Here is a 24,116-nt window from a genome sequence, read left to right as displayed (position 1 = left end):
TCAGGCAGCTCCTTCTCTCCTTCCCATTCCTCCCCACTCCAGAATGCCTGGACCATTAACGCAAGGCACCCTTGGGTGGGCAGACACAGACCTTGCCAGGATCCTGCTCTGGATGAAAGTTGTAACACGAGTCTTTATCTCAGTTCAGGTGCCTAAACTTTAAAACACAACTCTCACTCATGGGAACACGAGTCTCAATGCTGCAGGCTTGGACAATGAGGATAAATCTTGATTCATTGGCTTATAAATAATGAGATCTCTCCTCTCTGCCCACCTTCCTTTTTGAAACCACAGCTCTGCCCTGAGCTAACTATAGGTCAGGAAGACTGCTTAGCAATGAAGGACTTAAGGCAAACTGCAAGTTTTGCATTACATTAATTATCAGATAAAAGACATTTGTTTCCCCAGAAACTTTGACCACCAAAATGAACAGTTCCCTTTCCTGCCAACATTTTCACATTTGAAGAATTTCACACAGCTGTGCCTCGTTGTGATTGCTCTCACCCAAAGAGACTCTGGCAGGAACTGCCCTGCGATCGATCCAGAAAGACACCCAGGACAACATGACCATCAGAGTGGCAGGGAAGTAGGTTTGGAGCAGGAAGAAGAAGATGTGTCGGCGTAAAGTGAAGCTTATGTAGAGACGATTGTACCAACCTTTGAGAAAGAAGGGAAGGCAGAATCAGTGAGAACAGAACGAATGGTAGCCACAGAGGCAAAATCTTTTGTTTCTGAAGGGCAGAGGAAAAAGAAACCGATCTTTCAAAACAAGCATGGGAGGATTCAGAACTCTCTTGCAAGTAGGCAGCACAGCATTAGCTTCAGCAACAGCCTTAAATCAGAAAAGCCCAATACCTGTACTACTGTAGAAAGCCAGTCTTGATGTAGTGTGGAATTTCTGTATCAAGAATTGAGACAAAGAAATTTTCTCATCCGTTTTCAGAGATTCATTCCCATTTTTCCAATACAGCATCAGATCTTCATCAGTGTAAGCATCTTAGGGAAAGAAGAAACACGGTGTAGTGTGGGTTTAGTTTAGATGGAAAAAAAGGTGGTTTATGGATTCAGAGAAAATTAACAAACAGAAAGGGACCTTTGGCATGCAGTAATGCCACAAAAGTTTGCTAATAGCAGTGAATGAAAAAGATCTTAACATATGATATACTGTGGCAACAACAAAACAGGGCATCCTAATTGAGGAAATACATCCTCTTTACTCCAGGTTAGTGAAACCACAGTGCTACAGCATGCAGAGTGAAAGGACAAGGCAAAAAGAATACAAGCTGCAGCAAGGGATTTTTTTTTCTAAGGCAATTTTTTTCATGATGAGAGCTGTCAAACATTTGAGTATGTAGCACAGAGAAGTTGTGGAGCCTCCATTACCTTGCAGATATAAAATTCAATGGGACACTGCCTTGAGAAAGCCTCTCTAAAGTTCTCCTGCTTCGAGCAACACGTTGGGCCAGCTGACCTCAAGACCAACCTAAAACTCTTCCCCAACATAAATCACCCCACAATTTTGAGATTCCGTTGTTTCTAAAGGAGAATTTCAGTTCAGTAACTGGGAAGACTTGAAAACAGTTAAGCATTAGCCTGTAACAATGTGGAGAGGGTTTACAGGACAGCCATGAAAATAATACTGTTCAAATCACCTTCTCCACAGAATAACTCCTTTGAAAGAAGTTGAACACAAGCCACAGTGTTTGCAGGATCACGATTACCATACATTAACCATATTGGTGCTGAAATATTGAAAAACCAATGATCATTATATACTCAGTTTTTACTGTGGCATCTGAAAGCATCCCTTCCCAATCAGAAACAACAAACAGAATACAACTTCTCCCCCAAATTTCTCATCAACAAGCTGCTGAGATCCAGTGTATGATGAACACCCTTGTTGATGGGGCCTGGGGGTTGTTTTTTGTTGTTGTTGATGATGTTTTTTTGAAAGTGCCATTCACCAAAACTCATACAAGAGTTTTCCCTTGCAGATTCCCCTGTCATGCAGTGTAAGCTTCAGGTATACAATCCAATAAGTTAATAGAAAAACTCTCAGTGACTTTTGTGAAACTGTTTTAGGCTTTAAAACACACTGCAGTGTTTGTGAGCGCAACAGCTGTGGCTGTTTGCCTAACTACAAACACAGATACAACATACAGCTTTCCAGCTCCAGAGAACACGTCTGAGAGTCCAGGGGGAAGCGGCTGAAGTCCATGTTGCACATGGCTGTCACTGTGATCCTGGAAGTCAAAAATGAGAAAGGTCGTTTTCTATGAGGGGTAATGAAGGGAGAACGTTAACACAGATAAACAATTTGGCATCTTGAAAGACAGCAAAAATCTGCAAGAAAATTCTTATCACTTCTCGCACTCCCATGGTAGCTGTAATTTCAGTACCTATCAAGGAACTAAAGTGCTGTTTCTTACACTGGAGTGATACTGTCAATACGGACACTTCCTTTGTGATTTACATCCAACTATTTCCCTACAAGGTAACAACAACAACAAAATACTTCACCATTTACATATCAAGATCCCATTTTGTCCAGTTTGCTTAAGGTTTTCTCATATTCCCATTGCTCTGTTTCCTCCATGGTCACACCACCAACAACATAAACCTATGGAACATGATAAACCTTATTGCAAGTCACGTGAACTGCACTTAAAGAAGCTTTGTTGTTGTTGTTCCAGAAAGTATATTGTTGACTTCCTATAGTTGTGTGGAGCTTTTAAACACATGATGTCACTCCAACTCATTACAATGTGCTATTTTCTTCCCTCAGGATTACTTAAATTGTAGCACAAGCTGTGGTCATTAACAGTTTATTAGTCAGGGACAGCACAGAAACTCAACTCATCAGTAAGATATTCCTCAATTAGAGTGCAGTGTTCAGGTGGCCTTGAAAGCACAAGACCCCATCAGGGAATGAAATACCCCTCAGCCCTGTGCCAACCCCAGGTAGATATCTCAGATACCTGAGGGCATATCCAGCATCACTGAACGCTTATGCTTGGGCGACCACATCTTGTTCTGAAAGTCCTAAGCACTGCCAATCCCAAATATCATGCATATTCTCATTATCCTTGGATTTTATTAATTAATTATCAATTTAACTCTTGTATAGTCAGCCATGGTTGCTCACATTCTTCTCTCTTGTGATTACAAATTCACATCACCCTTTCGATGGCTCAGAAAACCTTGAAATTAAATGCTCTGCATGAGGGCAAATGAGAAGAACTGAATAGAGCCAACGTTGCTATTAAACATACTCACTCTCCATTTTCATTGTTGAACACTGCTAACAAGTGGAGTGCTGCTGGCGTCACTGCATGACAACTGCAGGTCAAGAGCAATGTAGCTGATACTCAGCTACACTAAAACATCAGTCAAAAAGACCTCTGCCCTCCTACTTCTGCTCTTCTCCTGTCAGAACTGACCCAAGTTTACATCAAACATCCCTCTTCATTTTGTTCTGCTCTCGTCTCTCATTCTATATGGTACTTTCATCCTCATCTAGTTCTAATAAAATGGACAGCATCTTGAGCTTATTTGAGGTAGTATGCAATAAATGGGTTCAGAACAGAGGACAGGTTCTGAGATGCTTGAACAAGGTGGGATTTTATATCCCAGTAAGAAACGGCAAAATGAAGTAACTGTACAGCATGTCTCTCTCTCTTTTTTTTCCCCACACAACCTCCTTTGTGGTTTTAGTAATTTGTCCAGGGTTTTCAAATAAATTCATTACAATTACAGTTGGAATGTGGAACAAGCAAACTTCAGAGCCCCCTTTGTTTGTTAGGATATTGCCTTACTTGGGAAGATATTGCACCTTATGCTTTTTCTTTGAAGAGAAATAGCCTCCTGAATCAAACTTCCTTTTTTGGGAGGGTGAGGGAGGGGGAAACACATCTTCTAGATTTTGAGCATTATTTTGCCATAACTGAAATGAATAAGATCCAAGTCCTAGGAAATAAATCTTGTGCTGAAACATTTGAAAGTCACTGTAATTGACAGCAGGCTTCCTGTCCTGGGGAAATGTTCTTCTGCCTGGGCTCTTGAGCTTTTCTCCTGTGGCATTGTATTTTTCCCTGCCTCTCTTTTTGCATTCATCTGAAGGAAATACAGTCAACTGGGATATGCCTCAAGATTCTTCCAGTCAACATCTGCTAAAGAATCAGGGACCCCGAGGAGTCTTTAATACTGCTGTTTCAGCTTCAGTAAACTTACTTTGTATCAACACGCAAACTCCAACCAAAAAAGGAAGAAGTATTTCCAGACAAACAGGAAGCAAAATAGGATAATTATAGAGGTCACCATCTGGTACATCAGCAGCTTCCAGTTTAATCACACACTGACCCCGGGATGAACATCCCTGCTTGACTAAGCCCTCCTTTGACCACAAAGACTTAGGGAAATGCTTCCCTGGAGGAGATTATCCTGTTATTGCCCACAACATGGTTTCTCTCAGCTTCCTGTGAAGCATCTGGTACCGGGGCTGATGGACACAGAGCTCTTCATTAGCTGCAGGAGTAGCAGCGTTGGCAACAGTAGTCCTGGAGGTCACCAAAGCCACACCAGGGCAAAATGGACAGCGAAGACCCAGGGTGTAGAACCTTTACCTCATGCTGTAGAGGACATGACCATCAGGGAACACTCGCAGCATGATGTTGTCTGTGGTTGTGTCATGAATGAAGGACCTTTTGGAGTGCACGAAAAAGACATCTGGGACCCAGATCTTCTTCACCAGCCTGCCATCAAAGGTCATGCTGTTGTTGGTGGTGCTGGGAAACGAGAGACGCTCATCCTTCCAGTAGTGCCTCAAGTACAGAGTCATGGTGAAATCCTTCATGAAAAAAGAAGATAAGCAGAAAGAGGACTGTCAGTGTTGCTTTTCACATCTCAGAAACACCAGAAAGAAAACTCACTCCCACTAGGTAGATGAAATATATCCCTTCTAGACTCTCATTCCTTTTCTGGACTTGTTCTAAATAGATATTCCTGACAAAATCATTTCAGCCAAAACAAAACATAAATCCACAATCAGTGTATTACAGTACCCAATAACACACAGTCCTAAAGGTGATATAAACGTGTGCCAAGAGAAGCACTTCCCTGCAGAAAGCATTCTTCAGTCCTGGCAAAATTATCTTGAAGGACTACGGCATCAATAGCATGATAAAGAGGAAAACCTTTCAAAATAAGATAAATGGTCAGGCTAAACACAAGTAATTTATCTCTAAAAGAACTAAATTGTGGCGAACAGCACCCAAGTGGAGAACTGTTTTTCCTATCACAGAAGCATATAAATAAACCTCTCTTTTAATCTCGTTGAGGAGGCAGGAACTTCACTCACCAAAGGAAAACATCTGTTGATCCGAACCTGGCAGCTGCTGCTTTCAGAGCTGCATCTACTCTTTCATGCTGAGAGATCAAACACACTGTTTTTTTTTATATTCCCTATTAAGAAACTGGTTGCAGCAGCTGAAGCTGCCAAGACTGGGCAATCAACAACCCAGGCTCAGATCCCTTCCTAACACTCAGCAGTTGCTTTTTAAAATTGCTACCACCTCCTCCTCTTGTTCTGCTGATGCCAAGCCATCGATTAACCTGACTTTCCATTTCAAAGGGCTCTTCTGGCAACAAGCTCATATTGCCTTCGGGTTTTTCAGGAATACGTCCAAGAAGCCTCCAGCACCCACACTGGGACACGTTTGCAGGGGCTGGCAGATTTCCACAAACACCCTCACCCTACTGGGACGGACTGCTGGAAAAACAAACTAACGTAACCTAGGCTGATCTGACAGACTGTCTTCCTACCATGAATGCAAATCAGCAGCTGCTGGGGGAAGTACTTGTCCTGTGGTGGGAAACTGGGACTGCAGGTCTATCTATAGCAAAGGGAAAGAGAGCAGACTTCACAGCTTTCTGATAGGTGAGACTTTTGTTGAAATCAGATGCTCCAAAGAGAAAGCACTGAAAGAAATGTACTAATTAGTTCTCCTCACTACTGTGACATTACCTTGATCTACTAGAGCTCCAGAGCTCCTCGTTACAGTCCTTTCACGTACTTACAGATGCTTCCCACACAGTTCATTGTGTGCATCTCCCAAACCCTCTCTTTCAATATCTGGGCAGGCAAGCCCCATTCTTGTGAAGAATATGTAATTGCATTGCAGTAAAATGCAGTCAACCTAAATCTGTTCCAGTAAGCCTTCATGTTTTGCTTGGACACCACAATGGATGGTGCCCAAGAACAAGGAGGAGAAGGCAGAAAGAGGAAGGAATCAAGAAGCTTCCTCTTCTCCTCTACATTCCCCTTCCCACTTCTCTTCCCATTCTTAATTCCATTACCTATAGCCAGAAGCAAACAATCAAAACCAAAACAGAAAAGTGCTTACAAATACTGCTTTCAGTGAGAATATCTTGAAATGTGTTGAATGTTATACTTCTTATATTTCTTCCTCTTTTTTTTAAGTAAAAAAATCAAAGATATCAAAACTCAGTTGAATTTAATACAAATTTCTTGAACAGCTTCAGTGACTAAATAATTATTCCCACACACCAAGTTCTGTGTTGGCAGAGGAGACCCAAGCTCATGCTGACAGTTCCCCATCATAGGCCCCAGTGAGGTTACTACTAGTGACAAAGAAATCAGGAACTGCTCATTCTCATTTGTGATGCCAATTCTCTTTTCTAATGCACCTCCCCAAATCGTGCATTTTAAAAGATAGACTCAATGGTTCCCTAACAAAAAGAATTCTTGCAGTTGTCATGGCTTATGTGACCATCATAAACCTTCAAACATTCCTACAGCTATTTACACTTTTTTTTTTTGCTATGATAGATCCTTCATAGCACCAGTTAAGTTCTCTTTATCTTTTGTAGTTCTCATCTGAAGATACAGAGATCAGCCTTTGACATTCATCTGGTTTTGCCAAGCCTCTGTGAACTTGCCAGTTACTGCCAGTACTTTCACCTGGCTAACAATTTGAAACCCAGTGGTTTCAGGAGGCAGGGACTTTCTATCGCTAGGATTAGTTGAGGCTAGCCATAAAAGAGGATCAAGAGGATTACATACCATGTCAACCTCAGAAATACTGTCCAAGCTTTCAACTTGCACATCCACCCCAACAGGAATTGCAGGGCCTGTAAAAGAATGAGATTTAGATATGTAAATAACTACTATTTTGTATCATCTGCAGTTGATTAACATCATGAGGTAGCATGCAATACATTTCCGAGCTTGTGGTACTCTTTCCTGTCCATGATTCTTGAAGCAGAGAGGGCAGAGTCAGTGAATAATTATGTGAGACCCCCTGTGAAACATTGCCTTCTCTTCTCCATAGCATGCCCTGCAGCGTTGACACTTTGGCGAGCTATGATGAAACATTTGCGTATGTTTTTAGAAGCTGAGCCATCTCATTATACATTTTACATCTTTATAAGAAGAGATTAGCCCTGAGAACCAGAGACTGAAAGAAGCTGCAAGCAATGTGGTCTTCCTTGTGGGTTTCTCATTTCTCATCAAGACAGCTACATTTATCTCTCAAGAGCCCAGCACCATATTCATTCATATGACTCAGTGATGACGTTAATAGCTTTTCAAAGGAGTGTTAAAATAAGCAACCAGAGAATTCACAGAGAATAAATAAGCAGAAAACATGCTATGATAAATGCAAAATCGTCTGTTACTAGAAGACCCATATATCCAAGTTTCTCTGCAGATTGCTGCTCATTAACAGTCAAGACCTGCTCAAGTTCCCTGTAGTGTATCTTCCCACAGCTTATTCCATTTTCCAGTGTGGAGAACTTTTCTCCCTTTTCTTTTCCTCTTCTCTGCATCTGAACTTCAGGAGATTGAATTGTGATTAAAAAAACATGCTGTTCTTTGCTCCAAAATTGTTCTGCACGGTGCCTGGAGAGTGCTGTTGTTATCTGCTTACTTTGCTTCTTAGCCAGAGGAGTGAGGAGGGTTGACAAAGCTGTGAACCACAGTTTGTTGATGCAGCATACATTGATTCTGCATATGTTCTGGAGATATCTCCTGGTATTCCATCTCTCCACTGTGCTGAGGAGTTAAGTGCACGCAGAGACATGCACACCAAGCACACCAAGGCTGGTCAGCAGGAATTGCTGAGGAGTAGCCTGTGTGGATCCAGTGCTATCTTCAGCTCTCAGCTGGGAGCACTGGGACTGGTAGGTCTTGCACCAACACAGGCATCTGGAGCATGCCTCCAACCTTGCAGCCTCACTGGGACAGACTGACAGACCAAAGCAGTAGCTCTGCAGACATCCATGTGACTTGCCCACCAAAAATGAGCCATCAGAAGACTGTAGTAGCCTTCATCAAGGCTTGCAGGAACTTTCAGGACCAACAGTGTTGATGTTTTTTCAGTCCAACAAGATGAGCCACTCTTACTTCCTTTCCTGGCTCTAGTATAGTTGCTTATATACCATAAGGCATCACTGGAGGGCAAGGAAATTATCTCTTTCTTAGTATTTAGTTCTCTTCCTCCTATTTATTCTCTGGAACCGGGAAAACCCACAGATTCCCCACCTGCAGCAGCTGCTGACATGCTGACATGCAGACATGGTGTGACAGCTCCTTTCAACAGCAAGGCTGAGAAAGGCTGATGGCTTTTGTCCTTGTACACAAGGCTTCACAGTCTAGGTGTGTTCATTTAACAGGTGAGAACGTTCCTCATCTCCCTCCCCAAACTACTCTGGGGAGCTCTTTCAGCAGAGGGTGATATTGCACAGAGAAGCCACAGACCCTTCTCTCAGTCTGTTGATCTCACTAACCTATGGAAAAGCAAACCAGCCAAAACCAAAGCAGCAGCAACAAGTAGACTATTTTCTTCCAAACCAGTGAATTGAATTAGCTCTGGGAGGTGCCCAGTTTGGCCACTGGTACCAGAAGAGACAGGCATAGAGGAGAATGAGAGTCAACAAGCCTTCTATCTTTGGGAGCAACAGCTCAGCTCACTGCAAGCCACTCCACATCTGATAAACGAGGAAATGTGCCCAGCTTCTACTGATTTGGATGCAGGACATGATGGTTCACCATCCTCGGGTTCTTTCTCAGACCACTGTAACTCATTAGAGAAATGCACATCCATGGCAAAACCACAGATATGATTTCTTTGATTCCCTTGCCAGGAACCTTTTTCTGTTTTGTTCTTCGCCCATTGTTCACCAAGCAATTCACCCAGAAATTGCTTGGGCCCCTTGCAGCTTCCCAATGTGCAGTTCAGCATCCAGCAGGCAAGGACCAACCCATGGCCATTCTGTCACCTCATAAACACTCCTGGTGTGACCAGAGACAACAGCAGCTTCATTAAGTGAAAATACTGTGGCAATGGTTTTGTCCTCTTCAGTTGAGTAGTTATGAGGGGTGATAAGATTTAACAAGCAAATTAGCTCATATAGTGCTGTTACTAAGGAGTTGGCTTGTTACTTCTGGCTCTTTCAATTGAAAGGAGAAAGGTTGTTTTTTAAAACAAGACAGATGTTTTGTAGCAAGAAGCAGTGTATCTGTGGTGATAACAGCTTCTTTGATGTGCAGGGTAATCAGTGTGGAAAGAGCACAAGGCTGCTGATAGGTGGTGCCCTGTAGATAGGCAATTAACCTTTCTTTGCTCAGATATGTAGTGAAGTCATACACAGTGGTCAAGGAGAGCATGGCAATGATTCAGTACTTGTATATCCCCCCGTTGCCTTTAGCTAGCCAATAACTCTTTAGTGTAACCATATTTTTGATGTGTAACGTGCTGCTGTAGCAGAAATCCTCAGCACTCAAGAGTAAGATGCTTGCCTGTTTGCTTTGCTCCTTGGCGTTGGTCTCTTCCTCCCTCCATAAAGCACAGCATGATGGAGTTTGGACCTGATTTGTAGCAAATCCAGTGATGTGATCACATCAGATGACGCAGCAGAAGGATGATTACAGGCTATTAAAACCATTGAAGTCCCAGTCTCATAAGAGTTCAATCTGTACACCAGCACAAAGGCTTTCAATTAAATCTCAGAAGGATCAGCATATTTTATGTTCCTATGATTGATTGTTTCTTAAGCTCATTTTCGTCCAAAACCTTCAAAAAGATAAAATGCAAGCAAACAAACCAAAACCCTCCAAAACTTGCTGTGACATTTTGCTCTTCATGTGAAGCTGGAGCATGGACTCTCACACAATAATGCTGCTTGCCTCCATTTGGCTCAGAGAAGCTCCAGAACCCAAGGCAGTCCATGCTGGAGCAGGCACAAGGCTGCCATTAGCCTGTCTCTTGCTCTAGAAAGCACCAATAATCATTTGCTGTTACACACAGTAGCTGGAATTGCAGTGGTGCCCACTGGCTGCTATCCCCAAGCAGCCACACCATGGCAGACACAATGCTCACAGAGAAGAGGCAGCCTCTGCCAGGACAGCCTTGCAGCACCATCCTGTTGGCTCAACAAGGAAGGCAGCCCTCAGCCACATGAGTACCACTGGGTCTCCCCGGTGCCGAGGGGCTGTACCCCCCAGCTTCCAGATGGCAAGAGATGCCCCCTGTGCATGAATGCTTAATTTAGGCTCCATTCGGGAAATCGCCAGCCATCCAAAGTCTATTTATTGCTGCAATTTCCACGCTTGACTGAGCACTAATCACAGATTTAAAAACAAATAACAACAGAAAAACACTGCCAAGTTGGTATTCGCCCTCCTCTTCATCCCTTCCCTAGTGGCTCTCAGAGATAAAATACCATGCCAGTGTCCAGAAGAGACACTTCTCTTATTTCATGCTTCTGCACCAAATACTCAGCTTGGATCCCAGATAAACAGCCATTATCTCATTGCAAGGAGAGACCAGGTACCTGTCTGGAAGCTTTTGCAATGTAAGGCTCCAGTTTTAACCACTATTTTACAATAATTTGTATGCCAAAATCTCAAATTGAGCATATGAAGCTTCTAAGGCCAAGTAAATACCATGCTATCTGAATCTGAGAGCAAACATTCTGCATATTCACTTAGCCCATCACCCTTCCAAAACTCCTACCTAGATGCCATTTTGCAGATGCACTTGGCGTGAGTAACATCAGTGCTGCACACAGCGTTTGAAGCTGAGCAGAAGCCCTGGAAAGAAGTGCCCTCCTTAAGCCTCATAAACAAATCTGGGTTTCCCTTAAGGGTCACAGCCTTGCTACAGAGCATATCGCTGAATTAAACAGCTGTTGATCAGACACAGAAAGATGCCAAGAGATTTTTGGTCTTGCTAATCCTCAGAGCCAGTCGGGATCCACTAGGCTTCCAATCCCGTCTCTCTGCAAACTGAAGTGTTCAACCATTGGGGCCCCACATGCTTCCCCGGATTCCATATCAAACACCACCAATGATGAGTAAACAGACAAAATGCCCTCACTGGGGCGAGCAGAGGATGAGGAAGGTGTGATGGGAGACTAAACAGATCCCCAGCAAAAGCAGTGGATCTTTTGTCCAAAGCCTGCAGCCCAGCCAAGCTTTGCAGATCACATTTTAGGGTCTCTGAGAAGCACCGCTCCAATCCACGGGGTTGTTCAAACATGAGCTCAAGTATTTGAAGTTCAGGGCCTAGAGATAAATTGCACAGCCTTTATAGACATTTCTTCCAGAAACAGCAAACACATCGGCATCAGTCATCTCCAACACTGTCCACAGCAACATCCTGCATGACACAAATCCTAATTCTGCCAGAAACAACCAGCCAACCAACCAACAAAAACAACTCCACAACTTTGTAAAAAATCAGACTTCTACACACAATGTAGAAATGAACTCATCTGTCCATCTATAAACTATTTCTGTCACTTCTCCGACACAGTTGAGAGTGAGTTTAAGTGACCTGCAGCACAAACTGAGGCTGATGGGAGCACTTTAGATTTTCTTTTTACACCTCTTCTCTTGTGAAACAACAGTTGAACAACGGGTGATGGCCTGAAGTTGCACCAGGGGAGGTTCAGGTTGGATATTAGGAAAAATCTCATCCTCAGAAGGGTGATTAGGCGCTGAAATGGGCTGTCCAGAGAGGTGGTGGAGTCACCCGTCCATGGAGGTATTCGAGAAATGTTTAGATGGTGTACTGTGGGACAATTTTAGTGGGAAAATATTGGTGGTAGGTGGACGGTTGGACTGGATGATCTTGGAGGTCTTTTCCAACCCTGAGGATTCGATAAGAGCAGCACTGCACCCATTTACTGTATCACCTCCCAAAGCTGCTTCAGCCACGTTTTATTTTTGTAAATTTCTGCATGATGGTGTCTTTGCCTCAAACAAAAGTTGGGTATTAAAAGGCACCGAGGGGCCCATCTGTCAAGGTGCCTGTGGCTATATAGATTATTTTTCTTTGCTAAGCTCTCAAACGGGTATAACCTGAGGATCAGCAGTGAGAGCGCTCCCTCTTTTCTCTCTTTGCAGTAGAGTGCTGAGCTTTGTGACCTACTCTTCAGCAAAAGCCATTAAACATTCAACTTAAGTGCTGCCTAGAGAAAAGATCCAGGACAGAAGGCCTTTACAGAAGGCTCCTTTTGCTTCTACATTCAGTGGTCAGACAATAACAGATCAACTGAAAGCTCAGACACAAGCTTCCATGGGGGTGGCTTCTGACACTGAGAAGACTTGGTGGCTTCACCTTGCAAAAATTCCCTTTTGAATATCAAATCCTGTCCCAGGTTGTGTGGGACATCCGGTGTAGGGCTAATCTCTCTGGGGAACATAGTAGCGTCCACAAATTCAATTCAGAGACAACATCAGAAGGTGCCTAACACCATAGCCTGTCATATCCCAGTGCAGCAGGGACACTTCACTGGGCTGGTCAACTGCCCACAAAGCAGCAGGAGGTGGAAGCTTCAAACATGATATTTATTCTTAACACTGCAGTAGGTTTGAAGATAGGGGAAGATGTACCACCGTGAAAACACTTCGAGTCAGCTTTCCACTCCCACTCTGAGACTAAAGCTTTGTGAGAGCTCCTGTTTTTCTCTTAGGCAGTGATTTCAAGGGCTCATTATTTTCTCTGAGATGGTCTCTCTGCCCCCTCCCCTATCCTTGAAGGGCTCAGGCAGACCTCGTCTCCAAGACAAAAATATCTGCACATAAAAAAAGCAGGTTTGAGACCCCTTTTTTTTTTTGCTGTCATATGGTTTGTGCATGCCCCGAGTCTTGCAAATAAAGAGTTCTACGTCCACGAGCTGTAAAACAATCCTCAGTGTTTGTGTGTGAACGTATATACAAACATGTATACATAACACATATGTATATGTGCATCTCTGGGTCCTTTGTATGCTCAGCAGCTGCCACACGGCTGCAGAGCCGTCACGTTTTGCTGACTGTATGTCATCAGGGGATGAGCGAGTCTTATACCAGACAGTGACACAAAGCTTCATTCACCCATCCTGACAGAGACACTGCCCAGAAAGGGCAGCAGGGACAGCTGATGGAGGCTATTAGGCTATGAAGGAATATGATAAAAGTACAGCATGAGGCTGTTCCGAGGCAGAAAAGATACAGCTATTTTAAGTATCAACTAAAGCTGCTTATTCACAGGCTCCCTGTAAAATACGACGTGTCATAGATGAAATGCTTAAAATGGACATTTAAGGAAGGCAGCAAAACAAACATTTACATAATCTTTAAATATTAATATTTGTAAATAATACCTGAACATCTGCTAGCCGGAACAAGGTCACTGACATGGAGATAACTCCCCAAGGGTCACACCAAACTCAGTCTATTTTAGGCTATGGAGGCTACTCCGAGCAGCAGCAAAGCAGAAGTCTTTGTCATTACCACTGCACCCAGGGGCTCTCTAATGGGCTGAGAGCAGGCAAGACAGCCACGCTCACTGGGCCGTTAGCAACATGACTTACACAACACCCAACTGCTCACTTGCTCTTCACAAAAGATATTCTTACTCAGAAAAGCCTTTCACCTTCCTCTGATGTTCAGCTGCTGTTTCCCCTGGCACAGCCCCAGGCTGCTCTGCAGAGTGCTCACAGCTGTGCTGGGCAGCATCTTGCTGGCTGTCTGCTGGGACCAGCGAGTCACCGTAGGCACAGCACAGCAGCTACAGGTTCTGTCCCCTTTTTAAAGCTCAGTGATGAAGCTGTGTGCTGGCCACCGCGAATTCTGAAGGTGAACAACTGTCCGTTATTCCACCAAGCCTGGGAACATCGCATTCACAGTACTGGATTTTTAAAGAATTTTATTGTTCAAAGTCTAACATCACAGTTTCCTTACAGTATTATTTGTTCGGTTTGCTTTTCAGAGAGATGAGTTGCTTTTTCCCCACTTGGAACGTGATGTCACAGTGCAATGCCACAGGGCTGCACTCTCCATTAGGCGATGGTCCCTGAGCTACTTTCAGAGAGCAGAAAGTGTGTGGGGGCAGTGACCAATTGCAGTCATGTGTCCCATAGGGTCTTCTGCTCTGCTTCTGCAGTACAAAAGCCTTTGTAATCATATGCGGGTCAGACTACATCAATTTGAGTGGCATTACTCCTGCAAAAAATCTGAAAGAACTCGTCGTGCATAGCAAATCACAGTGACTTCCTGATAGCATTTCAGAAGAAAACACAAGGATCACCTCTGACCAGGCTTTTGTTTTCTTTCCTTTACATTTCTACATCAAACGTACAATCTGCCACACAAAGTGCTCTGCATCACTCTGTATCTGTGCAAGAACCTGCAGCACCCAAGCTATCTCCTTGTGCATGGGTCATGCTTTCCAAGGCTGGAGTCTTGGCTAAGTTGTTCTCATGTTTTATTCCTTATTATGTGCAACTTCAGAGCAGTTTTGGCAATACGCTGTTCCAAGCAGCTCTGCAAAGTGAGGAGGTTCTGAGCAAAAATTACAAAAACGCATTCTGCCTTTTTATAAAGTCACTCAAAAGTGTTTGTTCTTTGGTGAGAGCTGGGAAACCCATTTGCTGTTAAAACCAGTTACTCAGCCTGGAGCCATCAAGTCATTTAAAGGTCCCAGAGCTGCACCCTCCCTCTGAGCTGACCAGATTTCTCTGCTTGCTCTATTCCCTCATAGATGCAGATGAAATATGACTTGGGTGGCCACCCTTGAGAAGACCACAGAATCATGGATCAGTTTAGCCATGACTTGTCTCCTGAGCTAGCATAGCAAAAATGTGGGATTCTCCTTCCCACTGCTTGCTGCATGTTGTACACAGTCCTGTCTTCTCAGCACTTATAGCCATGCACAACGCACACTGGAGCTGACCTCAAAGCTATGAGGCTGGGCTCCTGTGTGCTTTCACATCTGAGTCTGCCTCTGTACTTTGCCCCTCCCCTCCTGCTCGCTCTAAGAGCCCTATTGGGACAATCACATGGCAGTGGTGAACAGGGATGATCTTCAGCACCACGAATACCATGAGGGAAAAGGAACCATTCTGGTACACACACTAGCCTTGTATCAGACAGTGCAGGTGGTCAGAGAAAAACATTTGTAGCCAGATTATATTGTAGTAGTTCCTATTTGAATGTAGGAGGAGAATAATCACAGGGTCAGAGAATATTCCGAGTTGGAAGGGACTCACAAAGATCGAGTCCAATTCCCAGCTCTGCACAGCACCACCCAAAACTCAAACCCTATGTCTGAGAGCACTGTTCAAATGCTCCTTGAACTCCGGCAGCTTGGGCCCATGCCCACTGCTCTGGGCAGCCTGTTCCAAGGCCTGACCATCCAAGCCAAGAAATAGTTACAGCTTTGGAAGCAGCCAGAGGAGCACTCCACATTTCTCTCTTCTAACACCTTGGGAAGGGGAGAAGGGCAAGGGATCTACAAGAGTAGTAAGGGGAACCCTCTGAGCTTGTAGCAGGCCAAGGCATGCCTGGTATTTAGAGGTGTATGTGCACTAGGAACCTCAGTCTATGCTCTGGGGAACTCTAGCAGAAGGAGCTGGCATTAGGAGAGGGAGGAGTAAAGAGGAGCTATCTGGAAGTTTTCTCCTGAAACCACTCCATCCTTTCTGTTCATATTGGGGGAATGGAAAACCATTAAAAAAAAACAGCAACACAATAGGAGTAGGAAGTCAATAGAACCACTTGCTCCTCACCTCCAAAAGCTGGCCTCATGGTGAAGTCATGGTCATCGACTCTGAGAAGCTGCTCTGTCTTTCCCTTCCGAGTTTTGGTCACATCGTGATTCTTCTTGTAGATGTGACTGCAAAAGACAACAATAGCTGATTTCCATCTGTCCAGTCTCACAATCCCTGCTCAGACCCATGGCACGAGGCAAAGCTCCGCCGTGAGGGAAGGAAGTATGACAGCCAGCAGCATCACAGCATGGCAGGCCCAGAGCCTCTCCCAGTGATGACCAGGTTGAGCTCCAGCCCAAGTCCCAGCTGGTATGCCGTAGGGCTGGGGCATGGCACCTTGCAAGGAGCCAGGGCACAGAGCAGCAAGGAGGCACACCCAGGTGCAAGCAACGGCCCTAAGCAGGCAACAAACAAAAGCCAGCTCTGCCCCATGCATCACCTCGTTGTGCCTTGGTCAGGCACAAGGGCATTACCATGAGAAAGCTGTCTTTTGGATGGTGGCCATGCAACATATTCCAAAGTAGCGTGACCCATAAGTATCAGCTGAGTATCAGCTGCGTGTGTGGGTACAGGGCTTTGTCTTATGGCTTTAAACAAGGACAAATCCACCCATTTCCCTCCACAGCTGCAGGACACATTCGTACATAAAGTCAGCAAGGTGAAAACAAGGCCCTGATGGAAGGGCAAGAAATCACTAAAATGGCAGAAGTGGATAACTGAAGAACAGGCGGAGAGATAAAAGCATTGATCACTAAGATCATCTTGTCCAGCCACCATCTCATCCCCACCATGCCCACCGAATGCACCCTCAGAAGAAAGCCCTGCTCGGCACCTATGGTTGGGCCCCAGCAAAGCAGGAAGGAGGCCCTGAACCATGACATACCACAGCCCCTTTGCTCTGGGCATCGGATCTGACAGAGCAGTAAACACTGATGCAATGAGCCACTTGTCAGCTGCTTATGGAAAGTAACAATGATAATTAGAAGACTGTGTACAAAAGGTGAAGATCCTTTTGCCTGTGTGGGAGGAATATTACTGACTGGTAAAGAACAAAACGGAGGAAGAAATAGAGGGACTACATTAATAGATTCAAAAACTCGAGTAAATCAGGATTAAAATATTGATCAAAAACGGAGAGGTTACAAAACGGTCTCCACTCTCTTAAACATGGCTATGAAAAGTCCATGGACATGCTTAAAAGTCATTAAAATATGAATCACGATGAGTGCATAAATCACAAATCAGAAAACAGTTGCCTCCCGCAGAGCATTCAATCTAGCAAAGAAGCAGAAGAGCAAGGGACATGGATAGCTGCTACTATCAGTTGATAACAATAAAGAGCAGTAAATACTCCAATCCAAAGTTTGGATTGCCTGCTGTATGAAAAACCCTAATGTTTTATAATGCTGTCTCGTAAATTGATGCATTCGAGGCCAGGCTGGATGTGGCTCTGGGCAGCCTGGTCTGGCGGTTGGCAACCCTGCACATAGCAGGGGGTTTGAAACTCAATGACCATTGTGGTCCTTTTCAACCCAGGCTGTTCTATGATGGCACAGCTTCACAGGAGCACCAAACTCTCATCGTTCATTTAAACTCCATAGAACAACAAAGGGCACACAAGAGGTGCTGAGAACAATTCTGAAGCCAGGGGGCTTCCAAGGCAGGCTAGGGGCGTGGGCAGGGTGTTAAAGGAGAATACAGTGCTCCTTGGGAGCTTCCAGAGCCAGGGGCTGCCTTTAGCAGCCAGCACTTAATCATCTTCCTGCACAAAGAGCTGTGCATAATGACTCAAAATGTACAGGTGTAGTAGAGAACTGCAAGGTCAAATCCACTGACAAAAATCAACCATTTAATGGCATCAGTTATGGCGGTGCCTCTGACCTCTCCTGCAGTAATCTGTGCTGCCCACTGGATGGAAGTAGGAGGCCTCTCACTAACTGCAGCAAATGGGATCGCAATGGGAGTGCCTTTGCAGAGTTGCTTACAATTTACTCAAGTGGGATGAGTTTAATGAAGCTGCCTTTGGTGAGGGCTTTGAAAAGAGAAGGGGACAGGTATCCCATTAAGTTGCTGTAAAGAAATCTCCATCATTTATTTACAGTTCTCTTTCCAACAACTGTTCCCCAGCAGTCTTCATAACTGCATAATATGGATCCTTTCCATATTGCCAAATATACCAAACAAATTTTTATGGCATGAGAAATCACAAGTACCAGCTTATCAGGATTCAGACAAGAGCTGGGCATCCACAAGGATATTCAGAACTTTTCAGAATAAGATAAACAGCTTATAAAATAGCTTTCGTGTATTAGGTAATAAGCCAGTTGCTTAAAGTGGAGAGGCTGACAGTAAACTGAAAGGCTGGCCTGAATGTGGCACCAGTGCCTGCAGCCAGGGCTGGAGGAGACCTGCACCTCCCTCTGCAGAACACAGGGTTGGCTTTTGCCACAGTGAGGTGGCAGCTCATAGACACGGTACATTGGTTCTTCCTACACTATTCCATACCGGGGTTTGGAAAGGTGTTCTATGGTTTCAGTGAAAATCTTACAGTACTTCAGTGTACTTCCTGAAAAAAAGCATTAGCTGGAGGCTTCATTGGGTGGTGATGCATTGGAACACGTTGTCCAGAGAGGTTGTGGATGCCCCATCCCTGTATGCATTCAAGGCCAGGCTGGATGTGGCTTTGGGCAACCTGGTCTGGTGGTTGGCAACCCTGCACATGGCAGGGGGGTTGAAATGAGACAATCTTTGAGGTCCTTTTCAACCCGGGCCATTCTGTGATTCATTTACTTTGCGTAGCAGCTACAGCAGTGTAGCACCAGGAAGGGCAGGCGGCCTCCTCTTTTTCTAACCCGTGCAGCATACAGCTGCTGTAAATTTCTCCTAGGAGACAAACAGGAAAGAAAGTACAGTTAACATTTATGACTGTCCCGACAATTAACACACTGCTTGATTATGTATTGGCTGGGATCTGGGCAGAAGGAGTAGAACAGACCAACTGAACGAATGGCTGTGTGGATGGTGTCACGCCCAGGGTTTTGGCTTCTACAATCTAGGATGCACCTTTGACAAATCAGGAAGGTTGACATGGGATGGGCCACAACTGACTAGGAGGGGCAAGAATATATTAGGCATTAAGCTGACAGGTGGTCATCACCAGGGCTTTAGACTGGATTTGATGTGAGAAGGAGATGTACTGCTGAGGAACAGAGGAGAGTCAGAGAACGCTGCTGCTTTAAGAAGCAGTGGAGGAAAACCTCAGATTTGTCCCAGAGGTTTTGGGGAGGGCTCCTCTAGGAAGGCAATGTGGTCAAAAGCCCAGCTGAAGTGCCTCTCCATCAATGCATGCAGCATGGGAAATAATCAGGAGAAACTGGAATCTGCGGTGCAGTTGGAAAACTATGATCTTCTTGCTATCATGGAAGCATGGTGGGGTGACTCACATAACTGGAATAGGCTACATAGGGCTATAAGCTTTAAGGGCTATAAGCTTTTTAGAAGGGATAGGTGAGGTAGGAAGGGTGGGGGAGTTGCCCCACTCTTTAAACTAAAGGATGGTAGATTTCAATTAGCTTCTAGGAAAAAGTTTTTTATTCAGAGGGCAGTGAGGCACAGGCTGCCCAGAGAAGCTGTGGACGCCCCATCTCTGGAGGTGCTGAAGGCCAGGTTGGATGGGGCCCTGGGCAGCCTGAGCTGGTGAGGGGCAGTCCTGCCCATGGCAGGGGGTTGGAACTAGGTACCTTCAAGGACTATTTTAACCTAACCCATTCTATGATTCCCTTTGTGATGCTGTGTGATATCAATTAACCAAGACCACTTAGGCCTCAGTGCAGCAGAGAATTTCCTGGCAAGCTCAAGGGCCTCTATTTTGGGGTGGTATCCTCAAAAAGGAAAGGGAAGTGATTTTCCTTTCCAGATTTTTGGATAAAAAAAATAAATCAGACCCTGGAATGGAAAACAATGGAGAGATTCACATAACATGCACTATCACTGTTACTGTACCCTTAGGATTACATGTTAGTTCATGGTCACACTCCCAACTCACCTTATCATCAGCTACTTAGGATCTTCCATTTTGTCTTGATACTATGAAGAATGTTTTCTAAACAGAAGTAAATAATGAAAAAAATCTTGTTTGTGTTTTTAAGCTTATTACAGATTATTACACGGCGCTACCCAGGTGGAGCAGCACACCCAAAAAGAACCAGTTATCACCATATTTTAACCTCCAAGCCACTTCCAAATATTGCATTTCTGAGAGACCCACAGAATGGCCTGGGTTGGAAGGGACTTCAAAGATCATAAATCTCCAAACCCCCCACCACAGGCAGGGCCACCAACCTCCTCATTTAATAGTAGACCAGGCTGCCCAAGGCCCCATCCAACCCGGCCTTGAATGCATACAGGGATGGGGCATCCACAACCTCTCTGGGCAGCCCGTTCCAGCACCTCACCACTCTCATAGTAAAGAACTTCCCCGACATCCAAACTAAATCTTCAACTTAAAGCCATTTCCCCTTGTCCTGCTGTTATCTACCCTTTCAGAGAGTTGACAGACCCACAGAGAGGATGGGGATCTGCTCTGAGAATTACGGCATAAATGAAATAAGCCGAATCACTGCTTCCAAAAATCAGTTCAGAGGGACTTCTTTTCTGAAAGCACAATGTTTCTGCCAGCTGACACACAAGGTGGGCTGCAGGAGTAAGGCAAAGGCAAGCAACTTTGCATTAAGTATTACCCATTCAACATGGTGAATGAGGGACTACTCACATAGAAAAAATGCCTTGCAGCATTTAATTACTTCCTTTGCTTGACATTAAGTGCAGCCCTTAAACTGGCAGTTCTTAATTGGGGTTGCATGCAGGCTTCACATCCCTAGCCTTGCTACAGTGCGTACCTTCCCCATGAAGGCACACATTCATCTCTGCGAGCGCTCATGAGACACTGCCCCAGAGCCTGGAGCAGCTCAGACACCCTTGGTATGAACCTCTGCAAAGTGTTAACGTAACAAAGAGGTGTTCTGCATAGGCACAACCCAACCGAGCTTCTTAGTAGTAATACAAAAGAGCTGCAGACCAAGTTGACGTGTCGACATTAAGAGGCACAGAATATCAAACTTCAAGTGTAGGTTCCCAACATTTCCCAAACCAAGGGAATCAGTTTTCTTGCCTAAGTCATTCCCTGTAAAATAAGTCTGCTATATTCCTGAGAAATGATAAACAGAAGACACAGTGCAGCTGCTAGAAAAGGATGCTGGCCTCATTTCTCTTACACAGTTCAAAAACCAGCATGGCTCTTTGCTGGTTTAGACACAACTTCATTTTTTTTTCCTATGTAAGTTGACATTTAAGGTATAAATGTCATTGCTCCATTTTTTTTTTTTCCTTGGAATATTGCAGAATTCTGTCTGTAAGATGTCATTTGCATTTGATGTTTCCAAATCATAGAATCACAGAATAGCCTGGGTTGAAAAGGACCACAATGATCATTGAGTTTCAACCCCCCTGCTATGTGCAGTGTTGCCAACCACCAGACCAGGCTGCCCAGAGCCACATCCAGCCTGGCCTCAAGTGCCTCCAGGGATGGGGCATCCACAGCCTCCTTGGGCAACCTGTTCTACACCGTATGCTGCTAAAAGCACAGAACACCGTATTGTTCAGGAAGCGCTCTACAGCTCTGAACATCAGGGACGCTCTGCTTTCAATTGTACCACAACACATCTCGCTAAAACACGCACGTATCAACACCCTCTAAAACGACAACTTAAGTACTGTACGAAAAAAAATAAAAAAAGAAAAAAGAAAACCAAAAGATAAGGGTTTACAGCCCAAGAGGAGCCATTTAATAAGACGGATTAACCCCATTTTGTCTTTGAGCCCTCAGAACAACAAACGGCCTTGACAGATATAATTGCCCCTGGATGACATAACTACAAAAAGGATAACATCCCTCGGGCTGTGCAGCAGGTTTGGAAGATTATCTTTTCTAATGTAAACCTCCGCTCAAATCTCACTAACAGCAAATCTAATAAAGTTTACTAAGACCTTTAACCCCTCTGCATGCATTTGCTTGACACTGAAGTATTTTTAAAACGTTCCCACATCATTCTTCAAAACACATCTCTAATTTTACCACTGCTGGGTAACTACGTGGTTTGCATGCGTGGCATTGATAACAACTCCTCTGGTTGTTAGGCACCACCACCACCGCACGCTGAGGGAACAAAGCAGCAGGGGCACAACAGCAGATGGCACGCAGCCCACTGCTGAAATGCCTCTGCTGCCCGACGCTGGCAGAACGCATGGGTTTGGGCACCGTGCTTTATTGCAGGGTCTCCCCCCAGTTCGGCTGCTCAAGTGCACACCTATGGACAGCTTTACCACGGAGCGTGCAGAAGTTGCCAAGCTGGATGCAAACCTTGCCTCACTGACCCTGTCCGTATACGGTTAGAAATGAATGGTCACAAAGACTGTTTGTATCATGTCATTTGTAAAGGTGTTCTCACAACATGCACAAACACAGACAGGGCAGGCTTTAAGGAACACGCACGCTCTCGTCCCCCTTACCCAGCCTTCTGCAGCTCCAGCTGGCTCGTCCACCTCCTCCTCCTGTGCTTCCTGCTTTCCACGAGCAGCACCAAGCAGAAGATTAACAGCAGCAGTTTTGCAAAGTGAGGCATCCTGCCGGGCCCGGCTGGACACACTGCACGGCCGTATCCCCCCACAGCACAGCTGCCCCCAGCTCTGAGCATCGGAGCACCCCAACGCCAGCGCTGCACGATAGCAGCAGGATCTCCCGCTGCCCTGTTCCAGACAGGCTCTCAGAGGCTTCTCCCTGGGAGCCGTTCCCTCACCACGCTCAATGATTGGCCATTAATCCCCAAGTTTGCTTCAGCGAGCATTTCCACTGGGTCCTAGAGGATGTTTGCTAAAGCCATTATATAAAAACGGCAGTTCGGCACGCCGGCTTTTTGCTCAATCCCCTAATCTCAGGGCAGGTCTGGCCTCCTGCCAGGCTGTGGAAAACTGGGCTGTCCCTTCTCATCAGCCTCTCAGATTTTCTGTTTACTCACAAGGTGTCTTTTCCAACCGGGCACTGCCTCCGCTGCCACGTTCTGCTAAGGACATTTCACAACAGTGCACGCACTTTGATGGCTGATTTCCCCCCCAGGTTCAGGCTCTCCGTGCTGTTGAAGAGAAAAGATAAGCTATTTCCACAGAAAATCGTTTTCTTTACTGTTAAATTTCAGATAAAAATTAAAAACACAGCTCCCTTCCCCCTCCCCCACCCCCCAGTTATCTGCATGCACGGCAGGCTTGGCACATAAATCAATAGCTAGTTGGTTTATGTGCCAGTGAATAAACATCCCTGTTTATTTTGCTAAACAACAACAAGCGTGCTGGCACAGCAGCGTGGCTCTAGAAACAGAAACATACACTGAGAGCAAAGCAGGAAGGCCAGAAACCAACACCGCACTCCTGAGGGTCAGACGTCTCACTGCTCTCCTGTGAGTACAGCCTGCAATACAGAGCAGGTATCCAAACACCACACCAACCAGGAATATCACTTTTAGAGACTACGGGACCTGCAAATTATTGTCAACACTTCTAACAGAATAAATATACAGAGAGGAAAAAATACATAAACACATCACTTCGTAGAGGACACCAAACTCTTCTGCAGCGGAATGTGATCTGTTTAATCAAGTATGTAGTCTCCTTTCATCTCTGTTCTGCAAGCAAGAGCATCAACAATGCTATAAAGATTTGTTCTGCTGTCTAAAAATAATCAGATGCCAATGGCCCCCATAGACATAGAACGGGCTTTATTTCTTTCAGAGGTTATCGTTACATGAATGTTTCAAACCACTGCCACATACCGTACTTCACAAAATTTAGGAGAGCTGTAGGTAGCTTGATAAGTTCTTGCCTAGAAGCGGGATGAAAATCTAGCTGAAGTCACTGCTATTTGACAACAACAAAACCAATAACACGGGTGGAAAATTATCCCACCAATTGCTTTCTTCTACTTCACTGCAATGCCTAAAGATTCCACAGAC

The 24,116-nt window shown here is 44.9% G+C and overlaps 1 protein-coding gene across 3 annotated transcripts in view; it reads right to left on the bottom strand.

The window, feature by feature from the left end:
• The window catches only part of GABRR2 (gamma-aminobutyric acid type A receptor rho2 subunit), a 30,072-nt gene extending 6,062 nt beyond the window's left edge, over positions 1-24,010 (bottom strand). Inside the window, exons 1-7 of one of the 3 annotated variants that reach the window (XM_040697847.2) lie at positions 23,130-24,010; positions 16,075-16,181; positions 7,082-7,149; positions 4,623-4,846; positions 2,161-2,243; positions 856-996; positions 505-657 (exon numbers count right to left, since the gene is read on the bottom strand). In XM_040697847.2, coding sequence (XP_040553781.1) covers positions 505-657; positions 856-996; positions 2,161-2,243; positions 4,623-4,846; positions 7,082-7,149; positions 16,075-16,093 — 688 coding nt within the window. In that variant the 5' untranslated portion in view covers positions 16,094-16,181; positions 23,130-24,010. Of the gene's footprint in view, positions 1-504; positions 658-855; positions 997-2,160; positions 2,244-4,622; positions 4,847-7,081; positions 7,150-16,074; positions 16,182-22,623; positions 23,042-23,129 lie in introns of those variants that run through there. The other 2 variants (XM_419839.7, XM_015284702.3) reach the window with 2 other exon arrangements.
• Positions 24,011-24,116: the final 106 nt, after the last annotated feature.

Source organism: Gallus gallus, chromosome 3 (genome assembly GCF_016699485.2).
Source record: "Gallus gallus isolate bGalGal1 chromosome 3, bGalGal1.mat.broiler.GRCg7b, whole genome shotgun sequence".
Lineage (NCBI taxonomy): Eukaryota > Metazoa > Chordata > Aves > Galliformes > Phasianidae > Gallus > Gallus gallus.
This window is presented reverse-complemented; position numbering and strand designations above follow the sequence as displayed.